The sequence below is a fragment of the Ixodes scapularis genome, unplaced genomic scaffold (assembly GCF_016920785.2).
Source record: "Ixodes scapularis isolate PalLabHiFi unplaced genomic scaffold, ASM1692078v2 PGA_scaffold12__126_contigs__length_90152505, whole genome shotgun sequence".
In the NCBI taxonomy this organism is placed as follows: Eukaryota; Metazoa; Arthropoda; class Arachnida; order Ixodida; family Ixodidae; genus Ixodes; species Ixodes scapularis.
The window spans coordinates 14399966-14426339 of NW_024609838.1; the positions used below are offsets into that span (position 1 = coordinate 14399966).

Here is a 26374-nt window from a genome sequence, read left to right on the forward strand (position 1 = left end):
CCAATAAACACCTTGATCCTTGAACCTTGAATGCCGACAAGGTTTGACCAGAGGAAAGTTGGCGACTTTCTCGCCGGGGGGAAGAGACGGGAGGGGGTGATGCTCTTAGTTTTTTTGTCCGATCCCCCGAAGGTCATCCTGGTGATATCTCACACTGCCCGCTGATATTTAGGGGAGAAAAGTTTTTTTAGATGGGCGGAAGGAGTCATATGTTTGTCTTTTCTAGACTACGCTAGATGACGCAAGCTACCGCCCGTTACGAAGGGTATAGTTTTTAACGTTTATCCATTCGCACATTAAGTTTCACCGAGTTTGCCGCTTGGGGCGGGTCGGGATGACACTAAACGCTAACGGTAAAACAAAATGGCTAGGTGGCGTGAGCTACCGCCCAATCCAAAGGGCTCAGCCGGAATTATTTATCCACCCATTCATTCAACGGTGACGTAATGGGCAGGAACGGTTGTCTTTTCGGCACTATTTACAAACAAATACCTACCTACGTTTTTCAACAGCACGTGGAACGCGTGCGGATGCTGTCAGACGGTTGCCGGGCTGTGGAGCTGGTGGCGCGTTCAGCAAGGTAGGCCCGCAGACGCTCGAGCTGTTCCAGATCGTGCACTAGTGCAACAAGCAGAACAACGGTGAGACGCGTGGCAGGTCAGCTGCCGTTTCTTCCCGAAATTCACACTTTATGGTTCCTATATCTAGTCTTCGAATTATATGCATGTTCATGATGGACGGATTTGCAACATCAGTCGGTCACATTGCTTCAAGTGTCTCTTCGCCATGCTCGACTTTAACAATAACAATACTTTATTTCAACTCAGGAGAGCTGGGGTGTGCTGGAAAGGCCAAAGGCCCGTACCGAGGGGCCCAGCACACCGTTAGTGTTTTGGGTAGTTTCCATTTTGACAGCGCGGTAATGATTCAATGAGTTGTGTGACAGGACCGAGCAAGATTTCATTGCGCTGTTGCTTGCCCACCGAACGCGTTTAATGATTGCACCAAACGAATAATAATAATAATAAAAAACGAAGTTTAAAAAAAAAAAAAGAGCAATATTTCCGTGGAACTTGGCATGTAAGCGTTTCTACCATGCTCCATTTCTGGCAGAGGATGCGGCCTCCCGATTACTACAAGCTCAAGCTGCAGCTGTCCTGGCTGCGCAAGGACACTGACAGAGACGACAGCTCCTTCTTGAGGGCGTATAGAGAGTTCTTCTCAAACCACAGCTTGGCACTCTGCGGCAGCCCCGACGCCTTCCAGTTAAGCGAGGTCTACAAAAAGTCCACAAACAGCCTCTACGAAGAGGACATATACCAGGTGGACTGCATCTTCGACTTGGAGCTCACGGGTGCACGGTTCAGTGCCCATACCAGGTACCTCCAGGTAAGTCCCTATCGTTTCGTCCAAACACATTTCGTGGATAATTGTTTATGGACACATGCTTAGGGGCTGTTCACACAGGACGCTCCTGATGGCATGCTGCAACACAGCATGGAGTTATGCCGTGAAATTTGCTGTGCTTCCGTCCGTATTCAGCTCTGGACATAGACCACGCAAACAGCACGGCTTTCCTCTTCAACTCCTCACTGTCGTCTCTTTCCCCTTCTTGTTTTTGGGAGATTGGGACTGATAACGACAGCGGAGGCCTTGCTGACATCCAGCAGAGCGTGTGTCCGCACCCGCGTGGTGAGCACGCTCGGAGGGAACACCGCATATCTCCAGGCTATGTCGCAGCACGCCGTCTGGAGTGTTCCGGACAGCCCTACATGGAAACATGTTTGTCGACACTGGCATTTTGGCAGGCATATGCTCCTGCAATATTTTGTCGACAACATATTCTTTCTTTATCAAGTGCGTAAGCCCATCTGGAAGCCGCTAAACGCTGGTGCGTGATTTACTGAGGCATGTTCACCCAAACCTTGGGCCCCTCTTTTCTTTCTGTCCCCCCGTAAACTAGACAAGACACAAAGGGTTTTCTTTGAAAACGGTAATGTTGTGTTGGACGAAATGTTGCCAGGTGAATCTATGAAATGAACGCGGGAAGCTTTCCTACAAAACGTTGTGTGTCAATGAGACGACCCGTCGACGAAACGTCATTGGACGAATGGATTGCCACCGCTCCAGGTGGGTCAGCTGTGGTGCTTCGCCGGACAAGAGAGGCGTGGGGTGTTCCACTGGCTGACGCCACATCCCCTGGAGGCCTTTGAGCAGGCGACTCATCCAGCTGATCGCGATGTCCGTCTCGTGTCGCTCTCGTTCGGGACGCTGGTGGGCCTCGAGACTTTTGTGGAGCACCACATCTTCAATGGACGGATGGTCGACGACCACCGGGACTACCGGCTCAAGGCCAACTTCCAGCACGACCAACGAATGCTGCACGTCGACTTGCACCTGAACCACAAGGCCGGTTGCGGAGAAAAGGTCACCGAGTACAGATTCGTGGTGCCTTACCTCAACATTCTCAAGGTGGGTACGCGTCTGCGGCTCCGACGATTCAAGCGTTGCTTTGCGAGACTGCGAATACCATTGCAAAGGCTCGAACAATGTTACACAGATTGCTTCAGTGCACTCCCTTAAAGGGACACTGACAGGGTATTCATGCTTGCCAAGGTTTTTATTTGTACATGACATGTGAGAGCCCAGCTACCCAAAACACAGTTTGCGGCTCAAAATTCGTTTTTTCCCCTCCCGTAAACCATAGATTGAGAACTGGCTGGTTTGAGTCGCGCTCACAGTCTTTCCCGTGGTCACGTGCCAGTCAGACACACATACCCCATATAATCAAAGTCGAGTGTCATCGAAAGCACACACTCAATATTAAAAATAGAAAAAGAAATGAAACCCATTTTTTGTGACTTCTAAGAAGCTACAAATACATTGATTGAAAGAAAAAGTTGCACAAAGCACCGGGAGTATAGGGTGGTCCAAGTCACCAGGCTAGATCTAAAATGGACCGTAAAAATTGACGCCTGCACGAAGCAGTCTAAACTTTTCGTCAAAGGTGTATTTCACAGGTTCGTTTTTTCTTGTAAAATTACAAAGCATAGCTTTCTTTCTGTAAAAAATGGGGCCAGAAAACTTGCCAAGGTCAAATGGCGTCGGGAGCAGCGTCAGAAGGTGTAGCCGACCAGCGAAAGAAAGCAGATGACACGCCGACGAAATCTGTCGGCAGCAAGAACGTCGTCGTCGTGCAACTTTATTCTTTTTTTTAACTTCAAGTTTTGCTTTGATTGTCTGCATTTATTTTTAAACCAAAAGTACACTGCAAAAGTATAATCTTCATTTTAGTAAATCACGGTCATCGCGAGCGGTCTGGATAAGGGGGTAGCGCCTTCTATCAATACATGCACCAAACGCACCCCGCCGCTCGACCCTGTCGTCTACGTCGCCACCCGCCGTTAACCCTGGCAGGTTGTCTAGCCCTTTCTTTTTTTACAGAAAGAAGACTACGCATTGTATTTTTACAAAACAAAACGGGCCTGTGAAATACACGTTTGACGAAAAGTTTAGATTGCTTCGTGCAGGCGTCGATTTTTGCGGTTCATTTTAAATTGAGCCTGCTGACTTCAGAAATCGTATAGACGATTGCAAGCTTAGCGTCCCGACTGCTGCCCCATGGGTATCAACACGCGTAGCGTGCGCGTGAGCGTGGCCTTGACAGGCTTGCAATAGCATGTGCCTGCCCGCACGTGCGGAGACATGGCGGCGGCCAGATGCCCTGCTTGCAATCGTCTATATGTATACTGCATAATACAGTGCAACCCGCTTATAACAATAATGTGAAAACCCGAAATTTCAATCGTTATGACCGATTATCGTTGTATCTGGACTGGAAACTGGTCATTTCCAGTATAGAAACTCTAGAAACTGATCGTTATAAGCGGTACACCGTTATATGTGGTATCGTTATAAGCTCATTGCACTGTAAACCCTTCCGATAATATATGGTGCCCCCAACGTCTGCTTTACGCATTGTGAAGTTCAGATGTACAGCACGTGAAATTATCCAAGAAGCGAAGATGAAGTTAACAGTACATGGTCTCAGAACGCAGATAAGGCAGAAGGAAAGCAAAACAAAGTATGTGATGACTTTCTTTTTCGTTCGCTTAATTTTGTATCGTGTTCTGAGTACCTAACAGTAAGAAAGAATAAATCGTGCTGCTACCAGGATATGCAGAGCTTTCGAGCTGGCACGAGCATACACCCAAACAGCCCCAAGATTCCCCTTGTTTGCAAGGTCTCCTGGAATTCTCCGGAGAGGTTTATTCTCAACTTGGTGTCGTAGTTGCAGGCTGGATGAAGCGGACTAATCGATGGCGGCGGACGACAGGTGTGGGACGAGGTTGCACCACTATAGGGGGTGGACCGCCCCGTGTGCAGCGCTCGGCGGGGGAGGGGGTGCAGCTATGCATTGAAAGGGGGGGGTGTTGCGGTGGGCCACTGCCTTGGGTGCCGCTGACCCTAGTGACGTCACTGGTGGGGCCTCTATTTCAGAACTGTAGTTTGCGCTACCGGCGAATCTGTCTAGCTTCAGAAGAAAAATTTTTTACCAGTCAAATCAATTGGGATTTATTCTGTGTGACACCCCCCAAACACCAAACCGATTCACACAAAGATGTCGCCAAGTCATCGACCCTTCTTCAGGTTGAAGACATTGCTCGTCTTACGAACACGGATTGGCAAGAGCTTGAAAATCTCACAAATGTCAAGCACTTAGTGCTTGACGTTTGTCTATTTTTCTTTTGCTTTGCACGGCCAGAGAAACGAAGAAAAAAAAAAAACATTGTGGTCATGTAGACACGTGACTTCTGGCAACTCTTTCCTCCTCTACATTTCTCCCTCCTCCCCAGTCCACGTGTTGCGGCCATCAACTCCGTGCTCAGGTTTCGGTTTTGGTTTTTGACCTTTTAATGTAACTCTGTAGCAAAATACTGATTGGGTAGTCCTCCGACGCCATATTGAATCGCGTGACGAAAAATTCGGAAACATATTTGGGAGTGTGAGTGTGCCTTTAAAGCTTGTTGAAACACACTTGTGTTTACTAACGATCGAGTCCTCGCAACCTTTTATGATAAGAGAACAGGCTGGGCTTGCTGGTTGTCGTATATAACATTGTCAAAAGAAGCTTACCGAAGAGATGGCGCAGTGTGTTCACGAAAGGCACTCTGTTTAGGTAAGCAGTTGCGAGTGCGTGTCTTTATTTTCGACTCTCTTGGCACCCCGCTCTCCTCCACCAGGTACTCGTCAACGAGAAACGACGCTACGTTGAACTCTTCTTGCACCTCAAAATTCCGAGCATGTTGATGGGCGAGGTGCGCAGCGAGCAGGAGAAACAGCCTTCCAACCAGTTTGTGCCACTCCGCTGGGAGCGCTACCTGAGCTTCGGCTGTACCTGTCTGGGCGGCCGGTTCCGTGTGGGCACGCTCTGCGGGGGCCTCCTCCTCAAGCTTGTCACGAGGGACCGGTCTCTCGCGTATCGTGTCCTGGGGCGGCTGTCCCAGCGTTGCTCGCACGGGGTGACCTTCTCCTTCTGCCCCGTGCGCACCTACTGCCCCGGGAAGGCCGGCCACGACCGAACTCATGCCGTCCACTGCCGCTGCGAGTCTATGCTGGAGCAACTGCCGTTTCCCTGCGCGTACGCCTTCAAGGCGGTGCTGAACATCACCTTCGACGTGCGGGACCAGATGATGCTCTTGCAGGAGTCCCTGTTCGAGTCGCTCATGAAGCTGATCGAGGAGCGTGCCAAGGTAGGGTCTGTCTCGGTACTTCTGAGTCGGCAGCTTTTCCACTCCGGCTGGGTGTCTGGTAGTGGTTGACATGGGTATGCACAATTTTCAAAATTCACTGCCGTCTGGTGGCTCGAAAAGCAGTTTCACTTTCGACAAACTAACAGCGGTCATGAAACTATTTCGTCGGGCACTGTCGCTTTCACGTGCCATAGGCAGATAAAATTTAGTTCTTCGGTCACCTCTTATATTTTTTTTTTCAATTTTGTTTCAGTTTTGATGGTGCGAATGCAAGAACTGGGACCAGTACAAAGCAGCGACCGATAAGCCCCTCGATTATATTTCTGCAATAAAAAGGCTGCGATTATACATTGGAACTTTACAATGTATAATTGCTGCTGTACATGTACGTCAGCGATTGCTAAAGAGTAAATAGACAACGGTACCATGTCAAATTATCAATAGTTTGCTTTGTACAGAGCACACAGGCTAATGGGATTACTAAGTCCATTTAGGAAAAGATGGGGATGAAGATAGTGCAAAAGACAAAGGACACATAGAAGACTGGACTGGGCAATTGCTTGTCCTGTCCAATCTTGTCTTTTGCTCTAACTGTTCTTGTGATGTTCTACCAACTAGGCCATCAACTTGTATTGTTACACCAGGTGAACCCAGGGGCTGTGGAGCGTGCACTGAACAACATCGTGTCGAGTATCGACGCTGGCAACGTGGTGCTCTTCACGAGGGCGTTCGACGCCGTCTACGCATCGACGCGGGACGAGAAGCCACCGCAGCTGGCCAGGGGAACATGCCTGGTGCGCAGCGTCTTCTTCACTCCGGGGAGGCTCATTTTGCGTCCCGCCCAGGTACGTCCTTCAGCATGCCGTTCTCTGGCACGCGGTGCTTCTTCTCTTTCTCAGTCCTGCAGGGGGCACCTACATCTTAGGTGTTAGGTCCTTGGTAAGTGGAATCGCCACAGACCCCAGCCACGTGGACCGCCATACCCACACACAGGGTGCACCTGCTTTAGTATATGCTTGGTGAGTGGCATCGCCACAAACCTCGAGCCATGTGGGTTAACCCACCCTTGCCTCGCTGTGTGTGGCTTAAACCGTGTCCGGGGAAAGAGGGATCCTGGTGGTTTGATTTATAGAAGGCTTACAATATGGCATGGCGGTACGGAATACTTCAGGACCAATACAGGTGCGGTGTGCGTGGTCGCATGCCGTGTTGTATAAGGGACTTCTTGACGGACCATATTTTTCAGGTCCGCTTGGGATCCATGCTCTCGGATGTTTTTACCCAGGGAGGCATTTCAAGTCTTACCTTGTTTGCGATTAAGATCAAGAGCCTCACTGCAGTGTTTCCACCATCAGTCTCTTATTCATTGTATGTAGGCAATACCCAGATCGCTTTCTCTTCATGCACGTTGTCAATCCGTGAGTGCCAATTACAGGTAGCAATAAATAGAGTGAGTAAGTGGGCTGATGAAAATGGTTTACGGTTCGCAGCAGAAAAAACGGTGTGTGTGCTTTCTTTACTATGTCGGGGGCTGTTGCTAGATCCCAGCTTGCAGATGAATAACAGTCATAACCATTAGGCATGGACACAAGTTCTTAGGGGTTATTTTTGATAAGAAGCTTAGTTTTCAGACCCATCTGAAGGAACTGAAGCGGAAATGTCTTAAATCTGCTAATGTTCTCAAGGTACTTGCACGCATGTCTTCGGACAGGAGGTGCCTCCTGCGACTCTACAACTCGCTGGTTCGTTCCTGTCTCGACTACGGTGTGGATGTATATGGCTCGGTGCAACCATCATCTTTGAACATGCTAGATCCTGTACATCACCTTGGGCTTCGAATTGCCACGAGTTCCTTCCGAACGTTGCCTGTCCTGAGTTTGTATGCAGAGACGTACCAAATGCCGCTATAAAAACAAAGACAATGCCTCAGCCTATGCTATAGTTATCAAGTCAAATCTGACCCTGAACACCCATCCTTCCGCTGTTTGCAGGCTTCTCCTTTTTACAGCGGAGCTATTGAGGGCTAGTTTCCCCAGGATCGTGTCCCCTGCAAAGAAATGAAGACGCCGAACTTTGGACATCTACTGCCATCTATGGCCGACGGCGGCAGGCCACGTATTTGGTTGCCGCCGTCGCTCATAGAAGGCGGCAACCTTTCCACACTGTCTTGCCGACTTGCGGCCATCCATTATTTTCCATTGTACAGCTCCGCTGGTCTTCTTTCTTTACCAGAGTGGAAAGGCTGAAAGTTTTTATGTGCCTTTTAGAACAAGCCAAGTATAGTACAGCCTTTAAGCCTCGGCATTCAAAGCATGTCTGCATACCTGCTGTTTGCATTTCCTGAGCTTGACGAGGGCTCGAAGCACTGCCCCTTGGAAGGCAGTGCACTATACCTGTGGTTGGTTGCTGGCCAAATACAATAAGCGATCTGTTTTACCACTAGTCCTTCAGCAAGAGTCTATGACCTTGCAAACTAAGTTTAAAGGGCAACTCCGCTTCATTTTTGGTTTTGAAAAAACAATGCAGTCCTCTTCAGTATCGCATAGGAAGACCACACGTCAAATATTACGACGCAGTTCTGTCTTAATGTTTCTTAAACGGTCCGGCAAACTTTGCAACTCGCCAAGTTGCCGAAATCGGCTGACTCGAGCGGGCGAATTCAGGCGCAACCAACAGCGCAGTCAAGGCTACGGCATGGGCGGAGCCAACATTGAGCTAAACGCCATCTACATGGCCCCCTTTTGCTTGTTTTTACTTCTCCGATCGAGCGTAGCGCGTGACGTCAGCAACGTTGCCTCTTGGCGCTCAGCGGTGTCCACGTGATTGGCGTACGCGCGTGCGCAGCGCGCTTCTTGGGAGCACACCAATCGCCCGCCGTGGTCCCGCCGTTACCGCCGTCTTCCGCGTCACAACCACCGTCGTCGTCTCACCGTTTGTGATTATTGCCTCTCGGAGTTTCGTCCACACTATGGACACCACGTGCGCAGAGTCCCAGACTTACGCCGCAGTTGTGCAGACGTCGTCGAATGCCGTGGACACGAAAACATGGCGAAGAGTGCGGTGCAGACGACACTCGCGCCTGCCGCAAGCCCGCCACTCCCATCCCGCCCGTCGTTGGGCCGAGGATCACGTGACATCTCGTACCACGTGATGGCCATGTACTTGGCGGCCTGAGGCCGATGTTGCCGGACGGAGCCGGAGTTTTGGTTTCGATTTCCGCTCGTGTTTAAAATTAGATTTAAAAATATATATATTCCATTTTTCGGGAAGCAAACGACGTAGTGTGTTTTACTAGGGCTTTTTAATTCGAAATCACTCATTATCCCGAAATCTTCGGAATTGAGCGGAGTTGCCCTTTAAGGACTATGCACATGCAGTTCTTCAGTGATAGTGCAAAAGCTCCATACTTTATTGGTTCGGCTGCATATTCAGAGCACTTTGTGAAAGAAAGCAATTTTACTGCAGAGCTTTATGGTGTGCTCATGGCAATTGAATATACCGTAAAATACCAAACATCTGCCCATTCCATACTAAGTGCCCATCCCTAAATGTTGTGACATCTGAAAAAATATGCACAGTACAGATATAGATAAACTTTGTAACCTAACAAGCACCCATTTCCCACTTTCTTGCAATTATCTCCAAATTTTGAGTGGGCACTTGATCGGTACTTTACGGTATCTTAGGCAACGATATCAGGAAAGCCATTTTGTTTGTGGACTCCGAGAGTGCTATCCTCTTTCTTTGTTCCCTCAGTTATTCCAAGAATCGGCTTGCACAACAAGTATGTGTAGAGCAGTGTTGCGGAATGGGAGCCCCCATTCCATTCTAATTCCATTCTGGGAATTAGAGTTTTCGGTAATTCAATTCCTTCCAACTCCTAGGAATGGAGACACTAGGACCATTCCCACTCCTGGAATGGATGGAGCATTCCATTCCATTCCTCCAATTCCTAAACGTAAAGATTGGCACTTGACAGCTACATTGTACAATGTGTCCGGCAAAAGCAGCATAAAGCTGACATTATCGAACGCATAAACAATTGCTAAAAAATGCTTAATCATTCAAAAAAAGCACTTATCTTACTAAGCTTACGGTGCTGGATTGCCTGGGGTGACTCAAAGCGTCCGCACTGGTCCATCGCAAGGTGAAACGAGGTATGCAGAGATTAAAGTCAAGGGAAATGAGCGGGCATCCGCTAGCTTGCTTCTAACCCTAACCCACTTGAATGTAAAACATTTAACACAGAAAACAGGCATCGGAACAAAGACCAAATAAAAGGCAAACTTACACGTCAAATGCAGTATAAAAAAACAAGCGCCGGAGCAAAGCGCAACAGGAGAAGAGGGAAATTGACCTCGCTTTGTTTTAATGCCGAAGCAAACCCAGATTTCGCACTTCAAAGGAGTGCGCGCGAATGAACGTGGAAGGAAGCAGGGTTGGCCACCTGCTAAAGAACGCTCCTCGAACTATAAGAAAACAAGAACTGATCATCTTTCGGCGGTGTGCAAGTCAACGAGTTATCAGAGCTCTGCGAGTTACTAGTCGCCCCCTGCTCCCAGATCTCAATCTGTGCGCGTGCGTGCATCCTCCATGACGTCAAGAAAAAAAAAAAAAAAAGCAAGACAGGAAGGACGATGAAGAGCCCTGCATGGCGGTTTCTTTCATTGCCGTTCCCTTTCCCTGCGTTTCTTTTGCTTTGTGCTTGGTTTATTGTTTCGATCTCGTGTAACACCAGTGAAGCCCGTCTTCTCCGCGTCCGTGAAAGGCGCCACCGCCACCCCTTCCCCCCCCTCCCCCCTCTGGTCTTTGCTCTGACGCATGTTTTTTGTATTGCACTTTTTTGCATACAAGTCCGTTATATGGCTCCACGCAGGCTAGCAGTTTCCCGCTCATTTTATTTCGGAGCAACTGACTCGCTGACTGGCTCGGCATACCTGGACGTAACCCCCTCCCCCCCCTCAAAAACAAAAATAAAAAAAATATATATACCATACTTTTTGGGCTATAGTCTGCGGACTATACATGTTTAAAAGTTTAAATTTCTGGCTGTGCAGACTATCTACGCGTGCGGACTATACAGGAATTATGTTTTTCAAGATTGTTTATTAGGACGAGACGTGACGAATTTTGTGCACGATAGTGTATGTTAATGATGGTTTATGCACATTATAGGCTTTATTGTGGCCTAAAAAGCAGACATTTGTAAACGTGTGCCGTCTATGAGAAGATTTTTGTGTCGACTAAGCACCAGGTGCGGACTATGCACCGGGTGCAAGCTATGCACCGGGTGCGGGCTATCTAAGCAAAATCTTTTATTTTTGACCCCAAATTTTCTTTTGCAGACTATACACCGGATGCAGACTATAGTCCGGAAAATAAGGTATATATATGAAGTAAAAAACCGGGCCCATTCCATTCCCATTCCATTCTGGGCAAAAGGCATCTAATTCAACGTTGCCACCATTCCATTCCCATTCCATTCCGGGGTCGTGAAAATGCGGAATGATTCCGGAATCATTCTAACTCCGGAGTGGCAACTCCGCAACGCTGGTGTAGAGTTAGACCTGGCTTTCCAAATGGGATACATTATCAAGCTGTGCTGGGTACCAAGCCATGTGGGAATTTCATGTAATGAAAAGGCAGATAGGCTAGCAGCCTGTGTAAGGATGCTCTGGAAACACCCGTTGGACTGCCTCAAGAAGATTTTAAACCAGTTCTTAAAAAAGCAATTCATAATGCCGGGCAGTTAGAATGGGACAAAGAAATAGATAATGAGCTACATGTTGTCAAACCACATTTGGAGGTATGGGAGTGTTTGCACCATAGAGACCGTCACACCGAAGTTTTAATGTGTTGTTTGAGAATTGGGCATTCACATGTGAACCATCGACATCAGCCTTCTGGTGAGGACACTCCAGTCTGCGAACTTTGCGGTGAATTGCTAACTATATTTCGCATTCTGTGTCACTGCAAATTGTTTGATCAAGAATGTCAAACAAGTTTCCCCTCGTTTTCCGTATATCTTCCATTTCCTCCAGCCTTTCTGCTGGGAGATGAACCTTTAGTTCCTTTTGGTCGCATTTTAGATTTTCTTAAACAAAGTGGCTACCTACACCAGTTACAGATCTGCATAGTAATTCCTTTTTCTAACTATAGACTTTCTTAGTTATTTCTTTGGTGCAGCATGGCCTATGTTGCTTTTTGCACCATTAAACAATTAATCATCATCATCACTTCTCTTTCTCAATAGTACCATAGTTTGGCAGTTGGATGGCACCAAGACACAAAACCTCAGAATTTGATGGCTGCCCGTGACGTCGTGTAATGGGAGCGAAATAAAAACACTATTGCATGTTGAGGGGACGTGCGAGAGTTTGCCTTCCCTAAATGCTTCTCCAACCATTGCCCAAACCATTAGAAATCGCTGCCACTGAATACATACAGTTAATATCGACCAAAGTAAATGCTGTAGACGTCGTGTGCGCTTCGAAAAAATTGAGCGGACATTTTGTAGGTGCACTTTGAGAACCGGGTCCTGCGCCAGTTTAATGCCGAGTTCGCCATCCGAGCCTCGTTCCGGGACGACAACATGGAGAAGCTGTCGTTCACCCTGCACCTGCACTCGTCCCGGGATGACATTCTGGATGTAGTGGTGGGCCGAGCGATGCGAGAGGGCCTCCGGGTCGGCTCCCGGGAGTTCAAGTTTCTCGCACCCTCCACCAGTCAGCTGAGGGACCACGGGTGAGTTCCGGGTTGGGTTTACAAAACACTAAGGATATTTCGTACTGCGTTTAGGACCAACCATTGTGCATTTGCATTAGAATTGCATGCTCCACGCTGTAGTATGGATACAACTCGGCAGGCTATGCACACATTCAGTTAATATCAACTTTTCCATGTTTTCTGCGTGCAATATCGCTCTTGTCGCATTGCGTGATGCTTCACTGGGACTTCCGAGTGTCACGCGACGTAATGGTGTCTCGTGACGTTACAGCGCTACACGGTGTCACATGACATCACTGTCATGCGACGCGACGTTGCAATGTCCTTGCTGAATTTAGCTGGGAAACATCCCCACTGAATTCCGACAGAAAGGGCCGCTCATCAAAGACCCCATCCCGTGCTGTTGCACGTTCCCTGCGTTTAACGAAACGAATAAGGCCGGGCGATTTTTTTTCTCGCCGCCGGGCGCAGGACGTGGATGTACGCTGTGGACGAGCAGCAGAACACGGCGGGCACCATCCGGGACTGGATGGGGCGCTTCGACGGCATCCCCAACGTGGCCAAGCGCATGGCCCGCATGGGCCAGTGCTTCTCCTCCACAGAGCAGGCGGTGCTGGTGCGCAAGCACGAGGTGCGCATGGTGCCCGACATGGAGGGGGGCGCCCACCCGGTCAGCCGCAAGCCCTACGTCTTCTCGGACGGCGTCGGCATGATGTCCGTGCCCCTGGCACAGGAGGTTGGTGCTCCTCGCTAGGTGTCACTTTGGGAAACTTTCTCAGAAAGGTTCCCAAAGGCTCTGAGGGTTCATTCCATGGAGGGGTCTATTTGTGATAAAACTTTAGGGGTAATTAAGTATCTGGGATATCCCTGAAATGAAGTAGATCCATGGGGGTATTTCGTGTGGAAGTTGTATTAACTTATTATTTCAAAAGTTGCTCTCAGAAATTGCACCTAATTTGCTTTCAGTTTCCAGTCTGCTCTGGGATTCTGAACATGCTAAGATCATGCTCAAAATATGGCATATGCTGCTGCTGCTTCAAGTCAAGCTGCTACAGTGTAGACCGCATATAACGTATGTCGTGGGAGTCGCGAAAATCCGCACTATAAGCGGTACCGCGTTATAACCAAAACATCAATTTTTCAGGCCAAAATGCATGCCATGAGACAACCTACCTTTGTAAAAGAATTTATTTTATGTTAGATGAAAAATAAAGCTTAGTTTGAGAAAAGTCTTTATTTCACCAGACTAGTACACATCTCTCTCAAGTGTGTCACACATTTTGAAAGAAATGAGCAGCTTTTGCCTGGCGCAGCCTTTTAACGGCGTCGCGGGTTGCGGACGGACGTTGCGAGCGTTTAGGATTACTAACCCTAATCACTTTTCTCCGGAGATGAAAACGCGTGAAAATTCGCATCCTTCATACGGTACGCGCCAGAAAAATACCTTGAACTTGAGCACAGGCATGAAATGCTCCAAATAAGAAATCCGGGCGATGTTCGAAAACACAGAAGCTTAAAAAGCACCACTTTAGCCGAAGTAAACAAACACGACGACACGGGCGTTTCTGCCGTCTTGAGAGCGCCGCCACATCGCCGCACGAGTAGGTGGATCTTCCCTTCTAGTACGTGCTGGGTTATCATAGCGACACGCAACGAAAATTCACTGTCAAGGATAGCGTTTTTACGCGGAACGATGAGATGAACGCCACAACCGACGCCATGTTTGCGGACAGAAGCCGCCGGCCCGCGATTGGCATGCAACGCGCGCGAACACTTCTCGACCTGCGATTGGTCTGTCGTTTCGGTTGTTTGTTTCCAACGCAGCGGAGGGACGCACGCACATGAACGACACGTGCGTGCGTCCTTCCGTCGCTATGGCAAATGAAGCCTCTCTCTTCGCTTCTCCGAGCAACCTCCTTGCCCCGCGAGTGCCGTTTGCGGCTCGCGCCGTTATCTAGTGTCGCACAGGGAAGCGTGCTCGCTGCTCCGGTCGTCGGCGCGGTCGGCGGGCTGTGCCAGAAACCGCACTATAACCGGTATTTCCCTTCGCGCGCCTGCATTTTAAGCGGTATGTAATTACATGGAGTTCTATGGGAGGCGAACCGGTGGTTTAAAAAAACCGCGTTATACCCGGTCCTGCACTATAAGCGGTTACGTTGTAAGTGGTCTATACTGTATCTTTGTTGCCACCAGTCTCTGTCCAGAAATGTGAGACTGGTTCTGCATGTGTCACGTGGGGAAGGAGATGTGTGGCATCACGTAGGTTTGCCATGAGCCATAGAGAGCAGTATTCTCTCGTACCACAGGGTTGAGAGGTCGGCAGCAGGAGCACCAGCGGAACGGGCGAACGATCAGACATACTCAACAGCACCGCCGAGCATGTTCTATGTTGTAAATCTGTAGATACAGCATATAATGGGTATGTGGATGTCTCTGCCTCCCATGGATGTGCTGGTCTTTTCTTTAAAAGGTTGCGTTCAACTCGCGCAAATATGATACAGTCTCCGACAATATGAGAGACCAATTTAACAAGGCGGTTTCAAGTTGTGCTGGTTGCGCTTTGGCCAGGCCCAGGTTGCCGCCTACTTTCACTAAAAACTAGGTTAACCTGGACATGGGCGCTTGTCTGGTCAAACCAGGTGCTTGTCTGGTCAAACCAGGTGCTTGTCTGGTCAAACCAGATCCTTAACGTATGATTTGCAGTATCCCAAAGTTTGGGAAATGTTAATAGTGGGCGCTTCTGCAATATTTTACGGTAGTACAACTGCACAAACTGCCTCGGGACTAGGTCTTTTTATCGTGGAAAACCATACTTCTAATATTCCGCTAAAGCTTTTGTTCTCCAACAGCTTTTGCCATTCTAGATGCCCATGAAAATCGGACAGCTTGCTAAAGGTGGTCGTTGTGGTGTGTCCCTTGTTTGCCGCAGGTGTACAAGGTGATGAAGCTAAAGGAGCGGCCGTCTGCCATCCAGATCCGCTACGCAGGAGCCAAGGGCATGCTGTGCATCAACCCGGAGCTGCCCAACCAGAAGCTGCTGTACCTGCGCCCCAGCATGCAGAAGTTCCCTTGCACCAGCTCGGATTACCTCGAGGTTGTCAAGGTGTCCGCACCACGTAAGCTCCACACTCCCTTGGGGCGAGTGCATTACCTGGATTTGGTTTTGCCTTGTCCCAAAACAAAAGGCTCATATATTTAGAAGAAGAAAGAAATTTACCATTTTCCTGCATCTTTTGACCGCTTCGAAATGATGGGGCATAGAAGCAATCATTGGTGGGCCGGAATTTCACCTTAATGCCCTTAACAGTCCCTTAAGGTGAAATAAATAAATGAATGAATGAATGAAATTGTTGTCGACCCCTTAATAAATGCGAGGAGCCAAAATGTGATTTGGTACCCATTCTTTTCAACTTCATTTTGTAAGAAGACACCCACGTCGTGCTAGTTATGAATGAAGACTAGGTTGACAAACCACGGAACAACCCAAGAGCTTTGTGCTAAAACAAACAAGCCTTACTATTCATCTGCTTACTTTTTCCATATTTTTGGCTTTCCTTTTTGCTTATTCTTTCGAAACCACCAATGTCAATGCTTACGATTTTCTGTGCTCTGCTCCAATCTTTACCACCTGCCCGAAGTTGGGACAATCCAAAAAAGCATTTTATGAAAACGCTGTTCCTCTGTAAGCAATACAGACACATTTGTTTTACTTCCACTATTTGGCACTCAGAGTAAACCCTTCTACTCTATAAAGCATTCAACAGGCAGCTCTTATCCAGGTCAGATTTCTCTTTCCATTTCCAGTGCTTTTTGCTTTGGATTTTTTCATGTATGTGCTGAGTCTCTGAGACAGCTTCCTCTACAAAACCAGTAACATCAGGATAGGACGATCCATCGAGTCAGTGGTGAATACCATTTAGAGGAACCTGGGCTTGGCTGTATTAAAGACAGGGATACTACAACGAAATTTTGGCACTTATTTTATGGTCTATATGTGTTCAAAGGAGCAATATCACTTCGAACACACCAATATCTTGTTGAAAAAGTCACGAAAAGAAATTTTGAAACAAATTAAACAATTAGCAAAGAGCACCTGGTGGATGTCGTTAACGCCTCGTTTGTATACGCCTCGCAAGTGGGCTCATTTTCGTCTTCTGCGCATGAGAAAGGAAGTACCGGTGACGTCAGAAAGCCGAGCCCTGATCGGCTGATCGCGACCCCCTATTTCAGCGTCGTCTGCTCCTTTGCAATGTCATCTGCTCGCAACATCGCCTGCGTCTGTCTTACCTTTCCTCGACTTTCGGAAGTGCAGGTCTTTACGAGCAAGCTCGACTTCGCCTTTCAGAAAGGGCAGACGAAATAACTCGAGCGGTATGTTTTTTTCTCTAACAACTAGCAGATGCACATCAAGGAGGGAAGTCAAAGGACTCACTGGCGAGGTGTCCCGAGGTTTGTTTGCTAAGAACCGAGAGCTGAGCGTGTCAGTGTCTGCAAGTTCCCTCCCAAATGCTTTTTCCCTCCTTTCGTGTGCGGCGAGACCCCACTCTTTAACGGCGTCGGCGGGTTGGCGCAGTTAACGTCGTCTGCTTTACGTCTGCTAGTCAAAGCGATGGCTGCTTTATCTTTCCTGCGTCTGTCGGAGATTCACCGCTTTTTCACCGGCGAGAGTCACCGTTGCCTCGGGAAACAAGGAGCTAACAAGAGGAAGAAATTGACCTCTTAATCTAAAATTGAGGTCAGCGATCAAAGTATAATACGGGAAGGGTTCACAAGGGTCGCGCGGGTATATTCCATTCAGCACGCCAGCCGGTCGTGGGCAGACGGCCGCCGAGTCGCGGAGTGCCTCCTAGGCCTAACTGCCCAGCTCGCTTGGTCGCGTTCGGTGGAATCGTAACCGTTGGAACCTTTTCCGGGTATTGGTGGATCCAGTGTTCTTGTCCGTTTCGGTCTGTTTCAAGTACTTTTTACTTTTTTCTTGCTGCTTGAAGTCGGGACGCGTGAGAAGCGCACATAGAAAAATAAACGTCCGTGGGTCGTCGCGACCGCGACGCTGTCAGCCATCCTGGTTTGATCGTAAGAAGTGCGTAAGACAGCTTCGGAGCTGTCGTAGGATTTCGTTGTAACCTGCGCAAAACTTACGAAAAGTTTGTTTCGTGAATACGAATTTGTTGTTAAGTTTTGTCTTACGCACATTTTTGGCGTAAGATAGTTTCGTGAATCTGGCCTCTGCGCTTCCGAAAGTCGCAGGAAAGGTAAGACAGACGCAGACGACGTTGCAAAGGAGCAGACGACGCTCAGATAGGGGGTCGCGATCAGCCAATCAGGGCTCGGCTTTCTGACTTCACCGCTACCCCCTGCGCAAGAAGCAGACGCACTTGCCCTCTGCATATGCCAGTCTAGGAACCTTGACAGCTAGTGACGGCGAGTGTCTCGCCTCTGGCCACGACGAGAGAAGGGGGGAAGGAGGAACTCCCGTTTTCCCGAGAATCCCTTTTATGTGTTCCAGAAGTAGCTATTGTCCCCCTACAAGATTATATAAGATTAACCCGTCACTTGAAATTTGTACAAAAGCAGCCGCTTCGGTGGCTGGAATGACTACACCATCCCCTTGACGTCAGCCTCGCTGTAGCTTTGCTCGTCCCGAGACGACCTACGTCACGATTGCGTTGGATGTCACGTGCTCTAAGCTGGGCCTTCTCCGAGCGCTTGCCAGAGTGGGTCGTTTATAACAAAAATACAGCCACCAGGCTCAAAATACAAACGTGCGATTGTCATTTACGGATATTGTGGATCATATTCAACCTATTTTTGAACACGACGGATATATTTCCAATTTCATTGAAGTATCCCTTTAAAGACATCTTTTTTAATTCTTGTATGTCAGGTTTCACTGTCGGCCTCAGTCAGACCAGCTGATATGGAATGCATCTCCAGCTGGTCTGTATATTACACCCTCGTTTGCAGTCTTTCGCTTTTCGCCTGATGACGTCGCATATGCGTCACACTGTTGCCTGCCCCGATCTTGGTGATGTCGCAGTAGCAGAGGTAAATCTGGCAGACTCCTGTTTTGCTGTAGGTTGCTCGACAGTTCACCGAGGCGTCTGAAATCACGAATTGGGACTCCGCAACAATGGTGACACTTGCACTGGCCAACATATGTTTTTGGAACTTCCACGACCCACAGCCAGAGTTGCGACATGTGACAAGCTACCTGCCGTTACGTAATTTATTGCCACTTTAAAACCACTTTCGATGCACAGGCGGCATAGGATGGAAACACACCCCACTGCCGCCTAAATCTTTCAGGGTTAGGTTTTCATTTTGAAAAAGAATGTGCCCTACTGGTCAGGTTTTTTTTTTAGAGCGCAGCTTTTAGGCATTAGTTTCCGAGTTGAGCGGCGTCGGCGTAATCGCGCGTTGCATTATGGGACGTTTCCCATAATGATGTCACGACGGTAAATGTTTCCCGCTAAATTTGGTGGGAAAATTTTTCACTAAATTTGGCGGGAAATATTTCCGCCATGTTTAGCGGGGAATTTGACAGCATGTGACCTCAACACCTATTGAGTTTCCCTGCTAAATCAGCGACGAAATTTTCGCTTAATTTAGCGGGAAATTTAGCAAAAATTCCCTGGGACATGAGAGGGGGGCAGGAGAGGAGGGGAGGATACAGAGGAGGAGCAGGGACATACCCTCCCCTCCTCCTCCTCAAGAGCTGCGCTCTAATTTGACATTACAGAGAATTGTAAATGTCTCATTTTTTCCCTTTTTCCAAGAGGATAGTACAAAAAAAATCGTGTAGGTTTATTTTTTTATTATCTAATTGGAGCATGTACGATGCTTCGAAGCTGTCCAGATTGAGAAGCATTGAATGGAAATATTGAGGGTGGAGAGTCGTCACCTTCCTTCCGTTCGGTTTCATTTTGGTAATTCCGCTAGCGCAACATTCTGTCAGCCTTGACCACCAACCAGAGGTACTTTACAGAGCATCTCTATAGGATGGTGAGCCCTCATCTTCCGAATGAAATTCTGAGAAGCGTTAGAAGTCTGAATCGGGAGAGCCAGCACTTCAATTGCCACCACAACAGTCGACAAGCGAAGCGATCGTCTCGTGCACACCATGTGCGTGGAGCATCTAATTATGAAAATATAAATAGCCTTAGCAACCCACCGGAACGGGTGTGAAAAAAATGTTTATAGTTCCGAAAAAAAAAATATAATGCAGCAGCGTTGAAGCGGAAACTTTCAAGTGCGTAATGGCCACCGTAAATGTATGTCGGTGACTGTCAAAGGGCGAGACCCTCTGGAACCCCCGTGTGACCTCTGGAACCCAGGCTCGGTGACCCTGAACCGACCACTGATCACCATCCTGGAGCAACTGGGGGTGCCTGCGGACGTGTTCATTCGGCTCCAGGACGACATGATCCTGGAGTTCACGGACGCCCTGGTGTGCGAGCGCAACGCGGTGGAAATGCTGTCCTCCTGGGCCAAGCTGGCCCTGCCCTTCCAAGACTTGACGCGGGCGGGCTTCCAGCTCACCCTTGACCCCTTCTTCCGCTCCCTGCTGCTGGCCGTCTACCGCAACGCCGTCGGTCAGCCCTTCTCCTCCACAAGGAGGCATCCTCTAAGTGCACAATGAAGTTTAACGGGAGTAAAGCTGGGACTTGCATGGCCATAGCTGTACCTTGTGAATGGAAGTGACATCATTGGTTAATATTGCCGGGCTAGCAGGACGCCATTATGAGTCGCATGGTTAGCACCGCTATGGCTCTCTTGACTAAGCCAAGATACATCATCAGTTCATGTGACATCATAGTGTCATGTTCTTGTACCATGTTGTATCAGGTCATGTAACTCGTATGTGAAGTTTTAGTGTCGTGTAATGTGACAGTGGCAACGTTAGATCTAGTAATGTTGGGTGTCAAGTCGTCGTGTAGTGCGATGCCACATTACACAATGTCTGGTCATGTGGCACGACGACCTTTTACGTCACGCTGCCCAGATTTGCGTATATATCACCAATGCATTCTGCACATGGGATGTTTGGGCTATAGCTCGGAAGGAGCACCTTAACTCTTTCTTGTCTCCTACAGTCAACCTCGCGGGATCCATTCATTGCACATGTCAGCACATCATTGTAATTGAGGTGCCAAGAAACAAACCTTATAGTTCACTTGCATTTCTTATAAACTTAAGCAATTTATAAATTTGGCTATCCATATCACCAGATTTAGAAGTTAGACTGATAGGTGTACGATGACAGTGTTATATCTAAAAATATGGACAGCTTGTCTCTTATATATAACCCGTCTGCTAAAATGGGCCGCAAGTAGCAAACTGGACTACACAAATGCAAAGGTGCACATAGAATTCTTTAGCTAACAAACCCCCCTCCATATATTTTGGTACTTTCTGGCCTCCTAGTGCACACTAGGTATGCGCAGTAGACCATTTCAGCTCACATTCGCACCCTTTTCAAAGGACCTGATAACCTTGATGTTATCCTAGAGGTCGTCTTTGACGTCGTCCTTCAGATCGCCCTAGAGGTCTTCTTAGACGTCTCCGAGGTCATCCTCTAGGATGTCATCCTCAACGTCGTCCTTTAGGACGTCGTCCTTGAGGTTGCCCTAGACGAATGCTATCGCAATTCATAGATAACCAACAATAGTGGTTTCTACAGCAATTTTTAGAGAAGGTTTCCACGCTTCACTGGGCTATGTAAACGCAGGTGCCAAAACTCACATAGTTGTTCTAGCGAAAGCAACTTAGTGGTCGTATTGCATGCAGCCGGGCTGCGCTACAAGACCCGCATTGCCCTGCCCGTGGACCGGGCACGCAACATGCTGGGCGTCGTGGACACCACCGGCGTGCTCCGCTACGGACAGGTGTTCGTCCAGTGCAGCGAGATGGGTGCCAGGGCATCCCAGCAGGGGCCCCCAAAGTGCAGGGTCATCACGGGACAGGTCCTGGTCACCAAGTGCCCCTGCCTGCACCCCGGTGACGTGCGCAAGTTCACCGCCATCGACGAACCGCGCCTCCATCATGTCGTCGACTGCATCGTGTTCCCTGGGCAGGGACACAGGCCTCACCCCGACGAGATGGCCGGTTGGTGATTCTCCACAGCTAGAAATGGAGTTAGATAACAAACCTGGGACGGTTTTAAGCCATCACACTGCTAATACATTGTACAAAAGACGGTCTGTGTGGCACATTGGTCATACAAAAACTGTCTGCAGACGCGTTGGAAGCATACATAAAGCGAACATGCTTCGAACATGCTCGTGCAGCAAACACCGCGTCTTCCTAACGACATATGTACAGCGTGACTGTGGCTTTGATATCTTGTCTACGTGATTTTGCACAGCTCATCATTCCTTTTTCTATCTAGAGATTGAGAACACGCTTTGTTAACACCCCCTACCATTGGCAACGTGCGCAACCAAAGCGTCTGTGATTGGCCATCCATGATTGGCCAAACGCTCGCTACGACGTCTCGAGTAAGATTATTTCTGCTCTCATCGATGGAAACAAGAGCAATGTCAGACTCAGTTCTGACGACGTTGATTTAGAAACATGATGACTAAGGCTTCCATTGTACTTTTTATGCGCTATAGAACTTGTCGCTGGCTACTAATAATTCTAGTTGCGACATCGGGGACAGGAACCACAAGAGGGCACCACCGAAGCATTTTGTCGCCAATAGTTGCTGCCGGGGTGAGAAGTGCAAAGTGAATCTTTAGTTGTCCCGCCTTAGCGCGAGCTTCCTACCCTCAACCGAATGAGCTGGCAAGTGAAATAGCTCTTGCCGGAGACCATGATTTTTTCGTGTCGCTCGTAGATTTCTATCGCTCAGCACTTTGTTCTTCAGTCTTTGCATAGGTGATTGGGACTATTTGTTGTGGATTCGCCATTCATATTTGTATCGGTGTCGGTCAGTCTAAAGGCCTTGTCGGGGCCTCTAGAGCCAACTAAACAAGTTCATAAATAGTCAAGCGAACGCCGGAAGGGAGGAGAGTTGGAAACCACCCATCGTGTGAAGCTTTGTGGGAGGGGCTTGTTTTGATCTACTAAACCTAAAACAGACCCACACCCTGGTTGCTAATGTTTTGGACAACTCTATTTTCATGTGCTTGATCCATGCAACTTTGGGCAGCAAGATGCCATTGAGTGAGAATGTGTATTTTTTTTCCGTTATTTTAAAGGATCGGACCTGGATGGGGACGAATACATCGTCATCTGGGAGCCCAGCCTCCTGTTCCCTGGCTACAACAAGCAGCCCATGAACTTCTCCGACCGAAACCCCGAGCCGGAGAGAGGCGAGATCACGGTGAGATTTTGGTCTGCACCCAACGTGGTCTGTGCACCTGCTTTTTCTTTGCGCCGTCAAACCCACACATGACAAGCCAGTTAGAAGGAAGACCAAATAGCCCTAAAGCCAAAAAGGGAACTTTCATTCTTTTTGTTTGGTAAGAGGTGGCACAAGCTAATTTGACTTTGAGCCACAGAACAGTTCTAATGGCTGGTTGTCTACTGGCTATGTTTGTTGTGGTTTTGCTTTGTGAAAACTCTTCCCCCTTGCCAGCTGGTAGCACAGACATATTTTGGAACCTCAGCTGCTTGCTTTGAAACAATAAATGAAACAGTAGGGTGCTGTATGTTCCTTCAGAGTCCAGCCAGTCACCAGCAGTCACCTTGCCACTTCAGGTTTCTTGAGGCATAACTTAAAGCCACGTCTTTTATGTTCCAGATCAACGACATGATACAGTTCCTCTGTAACTACATAAAAAATGACTCCATCGGAATCCTGTCCAATGCCCACTTGGCCTGGGCTGACCAAGAAGAAGAAGGCATCTATTCGCGCCGCTGTCTCGCCATCGCGGAGAAGATCAGCATCTGCCTAGACTTCGCCAAGAGTGGACGGACGGCCTACCTCCGCCGCGAAGAGCGTCCCATGTTTTACCCAGACTTCATGGAGAAAGGGAGCCACAAGATCTCGTACCGGTCAGACCGCGTCCTCGGGCTGCTGTACCGGACGTGCCGCTCGCTCGAGGCGGCCGTGGGTAGCCTGGGGCACCGCCACGTCGACGCGGGCAGGTGTCTCGCCCTGGACGTTCCAGGATGGCAGCGGTACAAGAGCGCGGCCTTGGCGGCACTCGCGGACTACAACACCCGACTCCGCAGGATCCTGAACCAGTACGGGATTGCGTCGGAAGGTGAGGCGATGGCATGCATGGTGAGCACGTACGACACGTACCACAACGCCCAGTCAGACAAGCTAAACATGGAGGACCTCGTCGAGAAGATGACCAAGTTTCTGACGGAGACGACGCGGGAGGTGTTCTTCTCCGAGCTCCTCACCGAGCTCAAAGAGGAGGGTCTCGAGGACGAGGAGGAGGAGAGGACGCGGAGGAAGATGCAGAAGGCGTCTGCCTGGTACATGGTGACGTACAGCCCGGACAGGCCGAACACCGGGCTCTTCAGCTTCCCGTGGTGTGTCGCAGACGTTCTCGTCGAGGTGCTTCGGAGGGCGACGCACGAGCAGAAGAGGTGGTGTCCCGACGTTCTTTCCAAGAAGATAGACGACCTCATTGAAAACAACGCGGTTCCGGCCGAGGGCGGGAACGACGCCTTCTGGGTGGCGTACGTCATCATTGAAAGGTGGCTGAGAGGGGAGACGCTGCTCGGGCAGAGCACAGATGGCAAGCCGGGCCTCTGCAAAGGCTGTCTGCTCAAGGTGTACGAAGACTTCTTGTCGAGCCAGAAGCTGTCGTGGTCTCTCTCGTCTGCTTGTGGCAAGGACATGCAGCTACATGAGGCCAAGATTACGGAAGTTGCCGAAGAGAAGTCGGAAGGTGAAGGAAACTTTACGGGGGCACTGCTATGCACCAAAAAGGAATGCCTTGTAGAACGTTGCATTCCTGGCGACGGACCAGGTGACGTGGGGGCCATTGGAGGAAACTTGGATGCCAACTGTTACGATGGTCCCCTGGCACAGATAGGACAAGATGGTGATTGCAAAAGCTGTCCCACGTTTTCCAAGACACAGCAGAACCCCAGAGAAGCAAGCCCCAGCCTCAACTCAGTCATTTCTTCCTCGATGCAAGATTTCGACGAAGACGCTGGCTCAATCGGGAAGCCAAAATCAAGCGCTGCCCCCAAAGACGGCGACAAGAACCGGGGTGTCGAGGCAGCACCCAAGCTCGGCTCTCCTCCGAGCAAAGATGAGCCGAGTGCAGGAACGCTGGTGGTTCGTTTCCTCCGCTGGTGCCTTGAGCACCTCGAACTGCCCAAAGAACTTTGCCCGCACAATGTGTGCAGCGGCGGGGGTTACGAGGGCCACCGTCAAACTCACCGGCTTCCCATGGTGGCGCTGCGCACCTACAGTTCCCTGGCGGTCTCCCTCGACCCCTGCCACCTCGGGCTACCCTGCGACCCGACCCTGCACGAACCTCACCAAGAGGTGACCGAACGCGACCCCGTTCGGATCCCGATCGCCAACCCGGCCTTTCACCGCAAGCTCAAGGAGAACATGGATGAGGTTCGGGAGTTGCTCAAACGTTGGACGGGCGTTCAGGACGTGCACATCCAGTGGCAGGAAGACGGCGGAAGCTACATCGTAGTGACGTCCATGGGACGCGACTGGCAGATCTGGTACCTCGAAGAGCTGCTCATGCAGCGCTGGCTCCCTCAAGCCATCGACAAGGGAAGCTTGGACGAGTTCCTCGTTGTGAAGGGCGCATGCCAGCAGTGAAGGATAGACGCACGCTCTTCGATTGGGAGGAAAAACATAGGGGGACCGACTGCTTAACATGCCCATTCGGTTTTGGTGCGAGCCATTGTCAACGTATCGCAGACTTTGGTGGGATTTTAAAACTTTTCTTTTTGCTTTGTAATTTCTAACAGTTGCTGTGCCAACCGACTGCACATGTTGCCAATGAGCTTGATGCCCCAGTTGTCGACGGGTTGGGATATGAATATGTTTCCAAAAAAGTATTTTATATGGGCTGACCTGTTAACACTTACAAGATCTATTTGCACATCCAGTATTGCTTACATGTAGCGAATTTCAGATGTTTAGATATAACTTTATAGACCATCTGTCCCCTTTCTAATAGTCCAGATGCATTCCAAAGTGTCTTGTATACTCTGTTTCATACATGGTGCACAATAATGTCTAATCTATGTGGCTTGAATTGAAGGCCACATGCCAGCAGCTTTGAAATCATTGTACACTAAGTATGAAAAGACCAGACATTGAAGCAATACTCTGCAAAGTGATACATTGAGGAGCCAGTTGTGTTAGTGACAGGCTTGTTAACTTTGTTGTGTTCCACCTCTTCGTGTCCATAGTGAACACAGTTTCGAAGACCGCTCATGTTTTTTTTAAGTCGCCAATCTGCGCAGGTGGTCACAACTAAGGAGTATGGACGAAACTCTCAAGCTGTGGAGTTGTAGCGCAAAATCGACTTAAATATTGTGATATTGTATGTGAGTGTTTACCAAGTGCCTGTATGCAGAAGCCTGTTTGCATAGGAAGTGCAGTCATTTTGTATGCAGTTCCTTCTTAATCTACCAAGAGTGTGCCATACTGTGATGTTTACCAATGCTCAAGTCATGAGAAGCTGCTTGTCACAGATTTATTTACTTATAATCGGTAATAAAGAACATATTTTTGTTTCAGAGAAATCTGCTCACAGAGTATAACAATCAATTACATCCAAGGAACTTGGCATCATTTGGTCCGACTAGCATACTAGTAATCCTCTGTCCTCTCTTAATCCTTTCGAATGCCCAAACAGCTTTGGCACCATGAATATGCAAAGAACGCCCACCCAAAATTGAGGGATAAATGGCCAAAAAATACATGGGGTGGGCAATGTTTGGGGATGCAGAAT

The 26374-nt window shown here is 48.9% G+C and overlaps 1 protein-coding gene across 3 annotated transcripts; it reads left to right on the top strand.

Annotated features, from left to right (window-relative positions):
* Positions 1-422: 422 nt before the first annotated feature.
* Positions 423-26165, top strand: LOC115329089. Of its 3 annotated transcripts, none has more exons than XM_040214294.3 (12): positions 423-580; positions 1114-1389; positions 2131-2472; positions 5244-5753; positions 6398-6598; positions 12271-12497; positions 12951-13215; positions 15409-15595; positions 19814-20071; positions 21267-21584; positions 22682-22806; positions 23227-26165. In XM_040214294.3, the coding sequence occupies exons 2-12, from the start codon at positions 1117-1119 to the stop codon at positions 25228-25230; spliced, it is 4710 nt and encodes a 1569-aa protein (XP_040070228.1). In that variant the 5' UTR covers positions 423-580; positions 1114-1116; the 3' UTR covers positions 25231-26165. The 3 variants fall into 3 exon arrangements, with proteins under 3 accessions (XP_040070228.1, XP_040358315.1, XP_040358316.1); XM_040502381.1 differs by having other exon boundaries at positions 427-641; XM_040502382.2 differs by having other exon boundaries at positions 431-657.
* The last annotated feature ends 209 nt before the right edge of the window (positions 26166-26374 follow it).

Bases quoted from the DNA above. Each gene is read 5' to 3' on its own strand.
- LOC115329089 (XM_040214294.3), top strand. From the start codon at position 1,117: ATGCGGCCTCCCGATTACTACAAGCTCAAGCTGCAGCTGTCCTGGCTG. The intron at 12,498-12,950 runs GTGAGTTCCGGG...CGCCGGGCGCAG, and splicing joins AGTCAGCTGAGGGACCACGG to GACGTGGATGTACGCTGTGG. The intron at 22,807-23,226 runs GTGAGATTTTGG...TTTATGTTCCAG, and splicing joins CGGAGAGAGGCGAGATCACG to ATCAACGACATGATACAGTT.